Source organism: Hemibagrus wyckioides, linkage group LG03 (genome assembly GCF_019097595.1).
Source record: "Hemibagrus wyckioides isolate EC202008001 linkage group LG03, SWU_Hwy_1.0, whole genome shotgun sequence".
Classification (NCBI taxonomy): domain Eukaryota; kingdom Metazoa; phylum Chordata; class Actinopteri; order Siluriformes; family Bagridae; genus Hemibagrus; species Hemibagrus wyckioides.
In genome coordinates this window covers 2,957,469-2,971,123 of record NC_080712.1, presented here as the reverse complement: position 1 = coordinate 2,971,123, position 13,655 = coordinate 2,957,469, and the positions used below count along the sequence as shown (strand labels likewise).

Here is a 13,655-nt window from a genome sequence, read left to right as displayed (position 1 = left end):
AATCCTTACACTTGTCCATTTTTCCTGCTTCTAACATCAACTTTGAGGACAAAATGTTCACTTTATGCCTAATATATCCCACCCACTAACAGGTGTCATGATAAGGAGATCAGTCTTATCCACTTCACCTCTCAGTGGTCAGTATGTTATACCTGATTGGTGTATAATCACACTATCAGGGTCACCCAGAAAAGGACATTAATGTATAATACACTGGACTGTGTCTTGATCTGTACTGAAAATACACTATATTGCCACAAGTTTTGGGACATCTGCCTTCACATGCACATGAACATAATATGGAGTTGTCATGCCCTTTGCAGCTATAACAGCTTCAACTCTTCTGGGAAGGCTTTCCACAAGGTTTAGGAGTGTGTTTATGGGAATTTTTGACCATTCCTCTAGAACCACATTTGTGAGGTCAGGCACTGATGTTGGACGAGAAGGTCTGGCTCACAGTCTCCACTCTAATTCATCCCAAAGGTGTTCTATGGGGTTGAGGTCAGGACTCTGTGCAGGCCAGTCAAGTTCCTCCACACCAAACTCACTCACCCATGTCTTTATGGACCTTGCTTTGGTCACTGGTGTGCAGTCATGGTGGAACAGGAAGGGGTCATCCCCAAAATGTTCCCACAAAATTGTCCAAAATGTCTTGGTATGAAGCTGAAGCATTAGGAGTTCCTTTCACTGGAACTAAGGGGCTGAGCCCAACCCCTGAAAAACTATTTGGAGAGGGCCCAAAACTTGCCAATATTGTGTATAACAGCTGAAGAACATTTATTCAACTCTGTGTCACAGGTGTGACATTTAATAAATAATTATACAAGACAGTCATTTAAAAATATTTAATCCAGAACAATCTGTTGCCTTAGCTACAACAAAGTACTGCTTTATAGCTTTAAATGTCTAAAACCCAAAACCCTCCATAACACATTTAACATGCACTATTAAAAACAACAAGGTGGAAAATTACATACATTAAAACAGAAGATGAATAATATTTGTTCACATAAAACCAAAGATTGGAGTGAAAGGTTGGATAATATTTTATCAAAGCTTTAATTCATTTAAAACCATATATTCATCTAAACTCAGCACAGTGCCTGTAATGAATCAGAGAGCAAAGACAAACCTGCACCAAGATAGAAAAGGAGAAGAAGAAACAATCTTATGAATCCTTTTGGATTTCAGTAGGTATTTCAGCACTTTATTAAGTAAAAATAAACCATATCTGGGAGTGAAGTATTTCTACCTGTTCCATTTCAGTACAGTATTTAATGTATTTCTATATAAAGGATCTGTAGTGATTATTTGTCTTTCAGTAGCTCAGAATCTCAACCTACTGAAAGCCTGCAGTACTTTAATAATACGAGGTTTAAGATACGTTTATTTCAGTTCTAATTTATTTTAATGTTTCTGTATCTCAACTCCTCAGTAACATTCATTATTACAGTTCCATTTGATTATACTTTTTTAGTCCATTGACGTGATAGTTATTCAGATATTCCTCTAAGTTAATCTCTAAAGATTTCAGTATTTGACATTCATTTTAATTTTTGGTATATGAATAATAATCAGGTTTTCTCCTAACCTCCACTCAAAGACCAAATAGCAGCATTTCAGAACTCAGAGCGGTCATGGAATACCTCAGGGATGTTCAGTATATGAAGAATTTAAAATCTCTAAAAACACTGATCCTATAGAAGACCCGAGTTTCAGTACTTCAGTTCTGGTTGTTAGTTGTTTCAGTACTGTTGCCGTTTAGCGCCGGTGTGCAGTCTTCGTTACACTCACGCTGTGCAGAGGGACCAACAGAGTCAAAATCAATCACAATCTTCTTCCTCTTCGGCTGAAACTGCCTGAAAAACACAAAGAGATTAAAAAAAAAAAAACAAAAAAAAACAATAAGTATGATGAATACTTTAGCTAGCTCGCTGAGTGGAAACTCGGTCCTGTGTTTTTTTGCCTGGAAACAACTAATGAGGCTAATAACATAGTAGCTAATGATAATAACTGTACAGAGCTGATGGAGCACACTGGGTTTGTGACTAAACCCCACCATGACGCAGATGAAAGATTCAGATCCTAGAGCTAGAGTATTTCCTCCTTACATTGCAAGGGTATGGTTCCTCTTTAACAATAAGGTGATATTGTTTAAAATAATGTTTGGTACTATTTGTCACAGCACACACCGATGTAACATCACATCACTACAGATGAGATTAGATTGGAGTAGCGGCCATTTCTGAGGATGTACACAAGAGCTTTACCAAATCAGAGACATTCCACTCTCTGCCCTCGGCTCATGAGCAGGGCTGTAAATAAAGTGTTGCTGACCACACCTGCGCTCAGACTCACCTGCGGTCAGACTCACCTGTATGTAATACGGGCCAAATCCAGCAGTCTTCTGGAAGCTTCCATCTCTGGGGTGTAGTGGTATTTATCTGACAAATAAACCACGTCTTTAATACCTGTAGTGAACAAATAGAAATAATTCTGGAGATTAGAGACAGACAGACAGACAGAGACACAGACAAAGGCACAGACAGACAGAGACACAGACAGACAGAGACACAGACAAAGGCACAGACAGACAGAGACACAGACAAAGGCACAGACAGACAGAGACACATACAGAGACAGACAGAGGCACAGAAAGGCACAGACACAGACAGTCCAGTAATCTTTAACACTTTACTGTCCAGGATTACAAGATCATAGTTTCTAAACATTATGTGAACCTCTTTTTTTTAAATGATTAAATACTCCTGTGCCTTATAACTAAATGCGTAATGAGAACTATTTTCATCATGGAAAAAGAAGAGCAGAGCGAGATGGACCGAGTCGAGTGGGTGTGGCCACGTGGGCAGCTACAGAAAGCAGGATGGGCGTGGCTAAACAGATCATTGTAGAGAGTTGAGTGTGGGGAGGCAGGGTATAATTTTATAAATCAGGAGTGCGGGGTGTGTGTGTGTGTGTGTGTGTGTTCTCACCTGACTGGATGATGAGTTTAGCACACTCGTTACAAGGAAACAGAGCAACATAAATGGTGCAGCCTTTCACATCTGCTGAGTTTTTATTCATGATGGCATTCATCTCAGCGTGGCACACTGTAACACACACACACACACACACACACAATAAATACATTTCTATTAAATAAATAAAGTTGAAATCAAATGAAAATATTCAGCACTGAACAGTGGGATACAGCTAAAAAAAAAAAACCTGAACTAAAGCTCAAAAGAAATAAACCAAAACAAATACATGTAATGGTCAGTTCATTTAAATTCTCTTTTAATCACTCAAATAATGAATCACAGAAATATAACACGTACAATAAAGTTTTTATTCTCTTTAATATTTTCTCTAACAGATAAGGATCATCAGTGCTGGACTGCATCCCAAATCACACACAGCCTTGCTAAGTAGTGATAGACATCTCACCTAATGACCAGCAGGTGGTTTGGGACACAGCCAAAGGGGCAAAAAAACAAAAACAAATCTAACATCCAGTAGCTTTAAATGAATAAGTCAAATAAGATAAAGAGATTAAGATGCATGCACACACACACTGTTTAAAATTTGCTACACACACACACAAACATAAGTGTAAGTGTGTTGGAGTGTGAGCAGATGTTTGCTCTCCAGAACAGCAGCACAGGAAGTCCCAGGCTAATCGCTCTCTCTGCCAGCATTAATTAGTGAGTGAAGAGCTTCATTAGCGGCTGGATGTCGCGATGCTGAGGACCAGAAGCACTCCGGTTTTTATTTTACATTCAGCTTTTCAGGCATGAATAAAAAGCATTCTGCCGAAAAACTGTGAGAGTGCTGTGTAAACATGGCGTGTGAGACCAACATACAGATGAGAACACCACCAAAGTGTGTGCTTTTACCCTTCCCCATCATACATAAGCATGTTACAGTGCTGATGAATCCTGGACTGTGATTGGTCAGGAGGTGCTGATTAGCAGCTCTGACAGTTTATATTAATACACTTGTTTTATAGTAACAGCTGATGTGAAGTTTTCTGTAAGGAGAGTTTTCTGTATCATGTGGAAGGAGTGTCCAGTTTCAGCACTGTAACGGTCAGATGTGAAGCTGTAACAGTTTTCTGACCTCTCCAGGACAGTAGTTTTCTGCTGCTCCAGGGAAACTTTGATTCACGTCATCACCCAACCCCACTGCTGATTATTTCTAATCACAGCACCACAACACTCCTTACAGAACAAATAAAACCTTTACTTTTTTAAATCTAGGTTGTTTAGTTTATTTACAGCATCTTTTAACGCCACTGTATTTGTAATATTTGCTCATAATTCTGAAGGATTCAATGTTATGTTTGTTTTTTTTTTTTAGAAGTTGCACAGCCACATACAGAAAATTAACTTGTTCTTTGTCACCATCTAGTGGCTCATGAAAACACTGCAGCCTCAAAGTAAAACATTTCACATATGGAACTGTGAGCAAGGCTACAACAATTATTATTATTATTATTATTATTATTAAAGTGACTGCCAGAGTTTATACCCAACTGTGTCTACACTGGAATTTGCAGTCTGCAGTGATGTGAAGAAACTGACCATAGGGATATTTAGTGTCCAGTCTGTCATCAGCGGAGCGAGCCCAGGGCAAGAGGTCATCATCACAGCCATTAGGCATCCCGTTATAGCCGATCCCCACAATCTTATTCTCCTGATTTACAATACACGCTCCCACCTACACACACACAGAGAGAGAGAGAGAGAGAGAGAGAGAGAGAGAGAGAGAGAGTCATGCTTCATATGAGCTCTTAAAATTGAGCATTTTTGTCACCTCTGGAGTGAACCAAACCTAACAAGGACTACGTCAAATTAAAGATGCAATGAAGAGGAACATTAGGACAACTGTGAAAATTGGTTCATTTTCTTCTAATTACGAAACAGACTCTGACAGCAGCATGGAGGACAAGCAGGACAGAAGATCCTAGAGTTAATTCAACACCATAAAAAAAAAAAAAGGAGAAAAACAACAGGCAAGACTGACCCATCATCTACACTGTATTATCAAAAAGAAAAAAACAAGATATTTTTTAGAGAGGAGAGGTTAGAGAACTGCAGCAGGACAGGAAGACTCTGATTAGGGAGCTAAATTCAGTCAAGGGGGAGCTGCTCCTTAAAGAGGGACAAATAGAAAGACTGAGAGAATGGACAGAGAGCCCCATACACACCTGCAAGCAGCAGCCCAGTCCACTCACCATCCAGACGCCAATAACCCCCTCTCTGACACCCGAGTCCAACGCTCCAACAACAGGAGCTACACAGACAGCACACAGAGACCCCAAAGAACCCTCAAGAGCAAGAACATACACCCCAGAATGACCCCAAAGTGGTCATCTTAATTGATTCAAACAGCAGGTTCATCAATAAAAAAAAAACTCTCTTTCCTAGCCACGAAACATTAAAAATCTGGTGCCCCAAAACAGACAGTGCCCTGCAACAACTGTGTAAGGAAACACTGGGTGAACCTAGGCACATCATCCATGTGGGGACCTGAGAGCACAGCAAGAGCGAGTGGCAGAATCAGTGAGACAAATGGCCATCAAAGCAACACAAAATTTCCCAAAATCAAAAATCATTATCTCCACAATCCTACCCAGACCAGACTTTCATCCTAACACCATACGAAGAGTGAACACAGACATATCACATGTATGTGCCGGAATGCCAAACATTCACCTGGCACATCATCCCACACTGAATATTCTCCACCTCCATGACCACATCTATCTCTGTAAGGACAGTGTTCATGTGTTCGCTAAATCCCTTAAAGACATTGCCCTGGGCCGGCTCCATGTCAGCCCCCCAGATAGTGCCAGAGCAATCACCACCCCTCAACACGTTAGATGCTTTTTAACATTACAAAGCAGTGATTCTACACACTCAGCTGAGATTAACACTACAGCCTCCACCCAAAGGCCCGCATCCCATCACCAGTCCACTTTACACCCTCACCCCCGCCCAAGGTCTCACCACCCATATGTCTTCCCCTACACCTATATTCTGGGCCTCACTACACACAACCTGGACCTCCACACTTTGCACCATACCACCAGCAACCTATACTGCAACACCCAAGACTCCAGTACACTGCACCCAAAGGCCCTATTCCCTGGGAACAACGTGTGCAAAAACGCAGGAGACCCCAAACAGCTTCAGTAAGGAGCGACAGAACAACAAAGCAGCAGGCTGATCCACACTCTGACCGGACTGAGCAACAGGAGCAACCTGGTCATGTTACAGCCCAGAACAAACAAAACCACACTAACCTGAGAGAGATCAAGGACATGCTCAGAATAATATGTACACGGCTGGACCAGTAGCCGTGACTAGAAGAAATACAAAGGGAAGGTTCAAAAAAAGTATAGTAAAAAAAAAAAAGTAGTTGTTGGTGGGTTTGTGTTACTCTAGAGGACTGAGATTGTTAAATTTCTTATATTTATTGACAAAGTGAAATCACTAACTATTCCAATGTGGAACATACAAGGCATCAATTCATCCAGTTTTGGATACAAAACTAAAAAACATTGAATTTCAAAAAAAAATCTAATATAGACATTATAACATTACAAGAAACATGGCACAGAACTGATGGTCACTCTTTGTCCCTCGGGTTACAGAGGGATAGCTATATCCTCCAAAAAACATGAAGGAATCTCACAGGTGAGAGATTCCTCTGTTATAAAATGATAATATGGAGATTCTTCTGAATCTCCATATTATAATGAAGACATCTTTGAAACTCTTCAAATGAACCACTTCCAGGCCCAGGGCAGTGTGTTGATCTGTGGGGCTCTAAACGCTAGGACAGGACCATTATCCGACTACACCATAGATAATGGGAATAACCACATTTTTGGACAAAACATAGTCAACTTCCCAAGGAACAATTCAGATAACCAAAAATAAAAAAGGGAATCTTCTGATTGAACTCTGTCAAAGCCTCGGCCTGTACCTCGTCCACGGTAGGGTGAGAGGAGACTCTCTTGGAAGATACACCTAGAGTTCGTTTCATGGTTGCTCAACAGTTGGTTATATGATCACAGACATAGATCCATTCTCCTTTAGAGCATTCCCAGTCAAACCACTAACACCATCATCAGATCACAGTTAAATCACCACCATACACTCACAGCCCAGTCAGCTGAATAACACTAGAGAACGCTACAGATGGACTCAAAACAGCACAGAAAAATATTAGACATCAATCAGCCACCCAAAAATATGCTCACTTCTAAACAACTTTCTAAATAACTTTTATCTCCACAATGGAGATGGTGTGAATCTGGCTGTGCAGAACATACATTATATATTAGATTATTTGGTAACATTATCTAACCTCAAAAGCTGTAAGAAAACTCATCAACTCAATCAAGAGGATGAAAAATTGTTTGATTTAGACTGTAAAACTATGAGGAAAAACTTAAGACATCAAATAAAAAACACAGAGAACCGAACAACATGGATCTACGCCATCAATCCTGTGAGGAACGTAAACAATACAAAAATACACTCAGAAGGAAGAGAGAACAGTACGTCCAAAACCAGCTCCAAAGTACTGAAGAGTCTCTAAACTCTAACCGTTTCTGGGACAACTGGCATTCTCTAAATAAAAAACAACATGAACAAGCGGCCATTCAGAATGGAGACATCTGGAAAAATCATTTCCAACAACTTTACAGCAAAATACAAATGAATCCAGAACAAACCCAAATCTATTAAGAAATCATCAATATGGAACATACCATCAGTAAACACCAAAACACATTAGACTTCCCCATTACAGAAAAAGAACTGAGTGATAAAATTCAGGCCTTACAAAACAGAAAAGGAAGTGGACCAGACTGCATTCTGAATGAAATGATCAAAAATACTGACCACAAATCAAAACTGTATAACCATACTAAAACTGTTCAACTTCGTTCTGAGTGTCGGTCATTTCCCTGACGCCTGGAATAAAGGAGTCATAACGCCCATCTTCAAGAGTGGAGACAAATTAGACCCAAACAATTACAGAGGCAGAGGAAGTTGTTCTGCACCATCATTAATATGAGACTCATAGGCTTCCTTACCGAGCGCGATGTCTTAAACACAAGTCAGATTGGATTCTGACCAAATTACAGAACATCAGACCACATCTTTACACTGCACACTCTAACTGACAAATATAATCAACAAAACCAAAATACTCACTTGCTTTGTAGATTTTCATTAAGCTTTTTATTCAATTTGGCACCAAGGATTATTATCTAAACTCATGGAAATTGCCATAGAGGGAAAACATACAATATCATAAAAACAATGTACTCAAACAATAAATGTGCAATTAAAACTGGAAATAAACAAACTGAATTCTTCACTCAAGGGTGGGGTGTGAGGCAGGGCTGTCCACTATCACCAACCCTCTTCAATATATACATTAATGAACTGGCAAAATGACTAGAACAGTCACCAGCACCCGGCCTCACACTACATGACTCCAGTATAAAGTTCCTCCTCTATGCAGATGATCTGGTCCTGGTGTGTCCTACAGAGCAGGCTCTACAGCAGAACCTCCACATCCTGCACAGGTTCAGTCAGACCTGGGCCCTGACTATAAACCCAACCAAGACAAAAGGTCCTAACCTTTCAAAAACGACCCAGAGGTCAGGGAAAGAGATGCAGTTTCACCCTCGGTATGACCAAAATTGATCATGTCACTAATTACACACATACCTCAGGCTGAAACTCAGCACAAATGGGAATCTCAACCTGGCTGTGAATGAACTGAAGGAGAAAGCAAGAAGGGCTTTTGAGATGATTTGTCCGAACTTCATCATACTGGAGAACGACACAAAACTCCAGTATTTACTGGGAGGAAAAAACATCCATGCCTGCCACAACAAGAGGGAGGAGTCGACCAAGCAGTGATGAGCTCATGAACTCTCACACACACCTATAGATTTTATGCTTTCATTTTGCTATTTATTTATTCGTTTGTTGAACGAACAAATCAGCTTTAGAGAAACACTCTTAAATGTATCTGTAATAAACAGATGAATGAAGTCAGAGTGAAAAGGAAAAACTTCCTGAGACACCTTGAGGAAATAAAACTGGAGACTCTAAAGGAAACTCGTCCTCGTCTGGGTGACGGACAGCGGGATTACAAATCATTCCAGTACACAGGTGTAGAAAAGTGTGTGTGTGTGTGTGTGTGTGTGTGTGTGTACAGGATGATTACTGCATTGTTACAGCTGATACCTGTGAGCTCGGATCTTTGCTCCTCTGCGCGGATAAAAATGCGACAGCCATGAAATACTCTGACCACTCCAGGTAGTCCTGCCTCTTCCTGGCCTGGGCAGGAACGCCTGTGCTGTAAAGGGTTTGAGGGAAAGACTCAGGATTAGACAGGAACAGGTCAGAGGAAGAACTGAAGCAGGGAAGGACAACACAATTATACTCACACAAACACTATTTTTAAAGTCTTTAAAACATTTAAAAATAAATGGCGGCTCCGCGGAGACGGAAAGGCAGCTATTCTACTTTTGGCCACAGGATGTCGCTAATGTACACCGCGTTGAAAAGCCATAATAAACCATACTGCCAAGGAGAAAGCTCCAGTGCTTCATAAAGCTTCATTTTATCATCACTAAGTTCATAGTATTATCATCATCATTACTAAAGCTCAGCGTTTGCGGACATTAGATTGAACCATTCCATCAAATTAATAACAACAACACGCTATAAATGATCTAGCCATATATACAGACCAACACATGTTCATTTATTTATTTATTTACATCTTCAGACTATACTAAACTTTATAAACTTACCCGTTAATTAAATCGCATGTCTTCTTTTCTTCTAGATTCATCCTGCACTTTATAGACGAAAAGCTAAAGATATCAACACACACACACGCGGCAGAGAAAAGAAAAGAAAAAAAATTCCCGCGGAAACATTAACGCGGACCAATCAGATCGCAGAGTTTTCCCCGAGACGGCGGGTACATTTTGAAGACAGTCAAAATTGCGTAACAAAAACGCATAAATTTTTTTTTTTAAATATATATATATATATATATATATATATATATATATATATATATATATATATATATATATATAAACCGTATTTAACTCATTTTTAGCTCATTTTTTGTTAAACTAGTAATAATAATAAAAAAAATGTGTAAAATACCAAGTTTTTAATAATAAATATATTGATGTGTTAAATAAAGATTGATGGAAACAACCAGTGCCTTCAGTTTTAGAGTAAACTTTATTTTCTTGTTGTTTGGTCAAAAGATCAGACTAATGTCCAGTAAAGTAACTAGCCAATAAACTGAAATTGCATGTAACGAAAACAAAACTGCTCGTCTGTTTCCGTTCATGCGAGGTTCCGACATGATGGTGTGGTTGATCTTGTGGTGGAACTTTCTCTTCTCTTTGTTAAACCGCAGTCGCGTGCCACCGAGAGCAGGCCTGACCACAATACTCTACATTCATTTAAACACATTTAATGCTTATTTGTCGAGACTGAAATAAAACAACACTCAAACTCCATCTATAAATTAAATACTAGTTCTAATTAAACTTTTAATCGACATTACGGCACAGACGTATTGATTTTAATTCAGAAATTGAAATGATTTTGGTATTTTGAAAGCAGTTTCTTCGTGTTTGTGTTTATATAATATCTTACTAAACTCAGCTCTTTATGTTTTAGTCTGTATATTCGATTTATTTTCTATTACTTCTTATTTTTTTGTAGGAAGACACAGAGTAAAGTAAGACTTTTATTGTATGCATGATCAACACCGCTGTGTTTACACTGTGCACATGACAATAAACCTCTTAAATCTTACATTTATGTATATATATTTCATTTCTTTTTTCTTCACTGTTATACCTAAATCTAGTGTGTGTGTGTGTTTGTGTGTGTGTGTGATTCATTTGGTCAGTACTTTTATTTATTGTCATCATCATCATCAGTTAATTGCCACATCTTCAGTTATCCTGATCATGGGTCATGGTGGAGTCTATTTTGTATAAATTTAGCAACTAAATGAATATAAAATTAGAAAGAAGCCTTTAGTCACAAAGAGTGGTCAAATCACAACAATCTCTTCCTTAGTGTCAGCAAAACCAAGGAGCTGCTGACTTGATAAACTCAAGTTCCTCTACTCATAGCTGAGGATCTGACCTGGTCACTGTACACGTCACACATAGCTGAGGATCTGACCTGGTCACTGTACACGTCACACATAGGTGAGGATCTGACCTGGTCACTGTACACGTCACACATAGCTGAGGATCTGACCTGGTCACTGTACACGTCACACATAGCTGAGGATCTGACCTGGTCACTGTACACGTCACACATAGGTGAGGATCTGACCTGGTCACTGTACAGGTCACACATAGCTGAGGATCTGACCTGGTCACTGTACACGTCACATATAGCTGAGGATCTGACCTGGTCACTGTACACGTCACACATAGGTGAGGATCTGACCTGGTCACTGTACATGTCACACATCATCAAAAAGAAACTCCTCTTCCTCTAAAGGCTGAAGTGAGTTGAACAGCCTCAACACTTCCTCTGAAAACATCTACAGGTCCTGCTAGGGCAGTTCCACTGCTGCTGAATGCAAGAGGATCAATGCAGCTGTGCTCCACCCATCCATTTACACCTAGAGAGGACCATCAGCAGCATCACCTTTAACCCCACACACAACTTCTAAACCGGACCCACCAGATTCAGCTCCATGAGCTGTTAAACCGGTCACACCACTGACACCTACAGCACCCACCAGATCAGGAATACACACACTACAGAGAGTCACTGAGATAATCCTGATCCCCCAGGCTTTACTCAGCACATCTACACACAAATGATGGGACTATATTCAAATCATACTTCAAACTCATTAATATTCATGCATCAAGGCTGCTGTTGCTATGGTTTCACTTTTTACTACATACTGAATAACAGCTGATTTTTACTGATAAATCGGGATCAGCTGACGCTCACACATGAGAACAGTAATAAACAGATACACAGATAGAAACACAGACAGACAGATAGATAGATAGATAGATAGATAGATAGATAGATAGATAGATAGATAGATAGATAGACTTTAATACATTTAGACTATATTGCCAAAAGTTTTGGGATGTCTGCCTTAACCTGCACATGAATGTAATATGGAGTTGTCCCGCCCTTTACAGTTATAACAGCTTCAACTCTTCTGGGAAGGCTTTCCACAAGGTTTAGGAGTGTGTTTATGGGAATTTTTGACCATTCCTCTAGAAGTGCATTTGTGAGGTCAGTCACTGATGTTGGACGAGAAGGTCTGGCTCACAGTCTCCGCTCTAATTCATCCCAAAGGTGTTCTATGGGGTTGAGGTCAGGACTCTGTACAGGTCAGTCAAGTTCCTCCACACCAAACTCACTCATCCATGTCTTTATGGACCTTGCTTTGGTCACTGGTGTGCAGTCATGTTGGAACAGGAAGGGGTCATCCCCTAAGAGTTCCTTTCACTGGAACTAAGGGGCCGAGCCCAACCCCTGAAAAACAACACCTGAATTCAATGATCTGGAGGGGTGTCCCAAAATGAGAAACGAGATCTGAATGTGTTTAACTTTTCCTTAACAAATCAACTAGAATTGAGAAACCTCTATAAGGAACAACACCTTTAACTCATCAATAAGGAGTCGTTTATGGACAGAATGGAAATGAAACATTACCAGCTGAATTAAAACACAATAAGAGGTGAGATGAAGATGGAGGGACGTAACTGATTCATGAAACTGTGGTTAATCATGCAGTGATGGATCTCATGTGTGTTAAATTGTCTTTATTTGAAACACAATAATAGATTTTTACAGTGTGTACAGTTTTCATGTTACTTCAATGACACATGCTGGTGTTTGCTTCTGCTCATTTTGAAGCACAAACACTGGACAAAGTCAGTACAAAAAGATGAAACGTCCACAAAAAGAAAGAAAGCACTTGCGTACTCACAAGCAAATACCGAACTGTTGGGCCCAGAAAAACAAGAGCAGCTGATGAGAGAAACATTGTGTGAAGAAAAAGTCAGAAACACCAGCCAGTGACATCAGTAACATCTCCACAGGGAAGGGTGAAGGTCTCACAATCCCATGCTTGAAGAAGACTTCTATAGCAGAAATACAGAAGCCAAACCACAAGACCTCCAGGAATGAAATGAACAAACCGATCATTTCTGTTTGTGAATGAAATCATTGATCTGAGTGAACAAGGAACAAGAACAGAAAGAGGACGGAGCAGTGTGTATAAAAGCTGTATAAAGCTAATATAAGCCTTATTTGTTGTTGTTGTTCTATACATGAAACATGTCTATTTTAAAATGACTGAAGCATTGAAAAGGATTTCCTACATTCATGACACCCTCAAAGCTAGCACACACTGACTGAAATGTCTTTCTTGAGATCCTTGAAATTCACCAGTCTCTTAAAATTGAGGCATTTTTAAACAATGACTCACAATATCTACAAAGACACCCACTGGAGCGAATACTGGTGTAATGATGTAACTTTGGGGGAAAAATTCAGTGAACAAATCAGTGAACGAATCAGTGAACGAATCAG

At 39.7% G+C, this 13,655-nt stretch overlaps 1 protein-coding gene across 1 annotated transcript; it reads right to left on the bottom strand.

Annotated features, from left to right (window-relative positions):
* Window positions 1–837: 837 nt before the first annotated feature.
* Window positions 838–10,003, bottom strand: dctd (dCMP deaminase). Its single transcript, XM_058378490.1, has 6 exons — window positions 9,851–10,003; window positions 9,279–9,390; window positions 4,584–4,719; window positions 2,994–3,110; window positions 2,375–2,471; window positions 838–1,859 (listed from the first exon to the last, which is right to left on the bottom strand). The coding sequence occupies exons 1-6, from the start codon at window positions 9,889–9,891 to the stop codon at window positions 1,724–1,726; spliced, it is 639 nt and encodes a 212-aa protein (XP_058234473.1). The 5' UTR covers window positions 9,892–10,003; the 3' UTR covers window positions 838–1,723.
* Window positions 10,004–13,655: the final 3,652 nt, after the last annotated feature.

What these genes read in the sequence shown, in the direction of transcription:
- dctd (XM_058378490.1), bottom strand. Translation starts at nt 9,891, where the DNA reads ATGAATCTAGAAGAAAAGAAGACATGCGATTTAATTAACGG. An exon ending in GCAAAGATCCGAGCTCACAG is followed by an intron (nt 4,720 to 9,278) that starts GTATCAGCTGTA and finishes GTGTGTGTGTAG; the next exon opens with GTGGGAGCGTGTATTGTAAA. An exon ending in GGACACTAAATATCCCTATG is followed by an intron (nt 3,111 to 4,583) that starts GTCAGTTTCTTC and finishes TGTGTGTTACAG; the next exon opens with TGTGCCACGCTGAGATGAAT.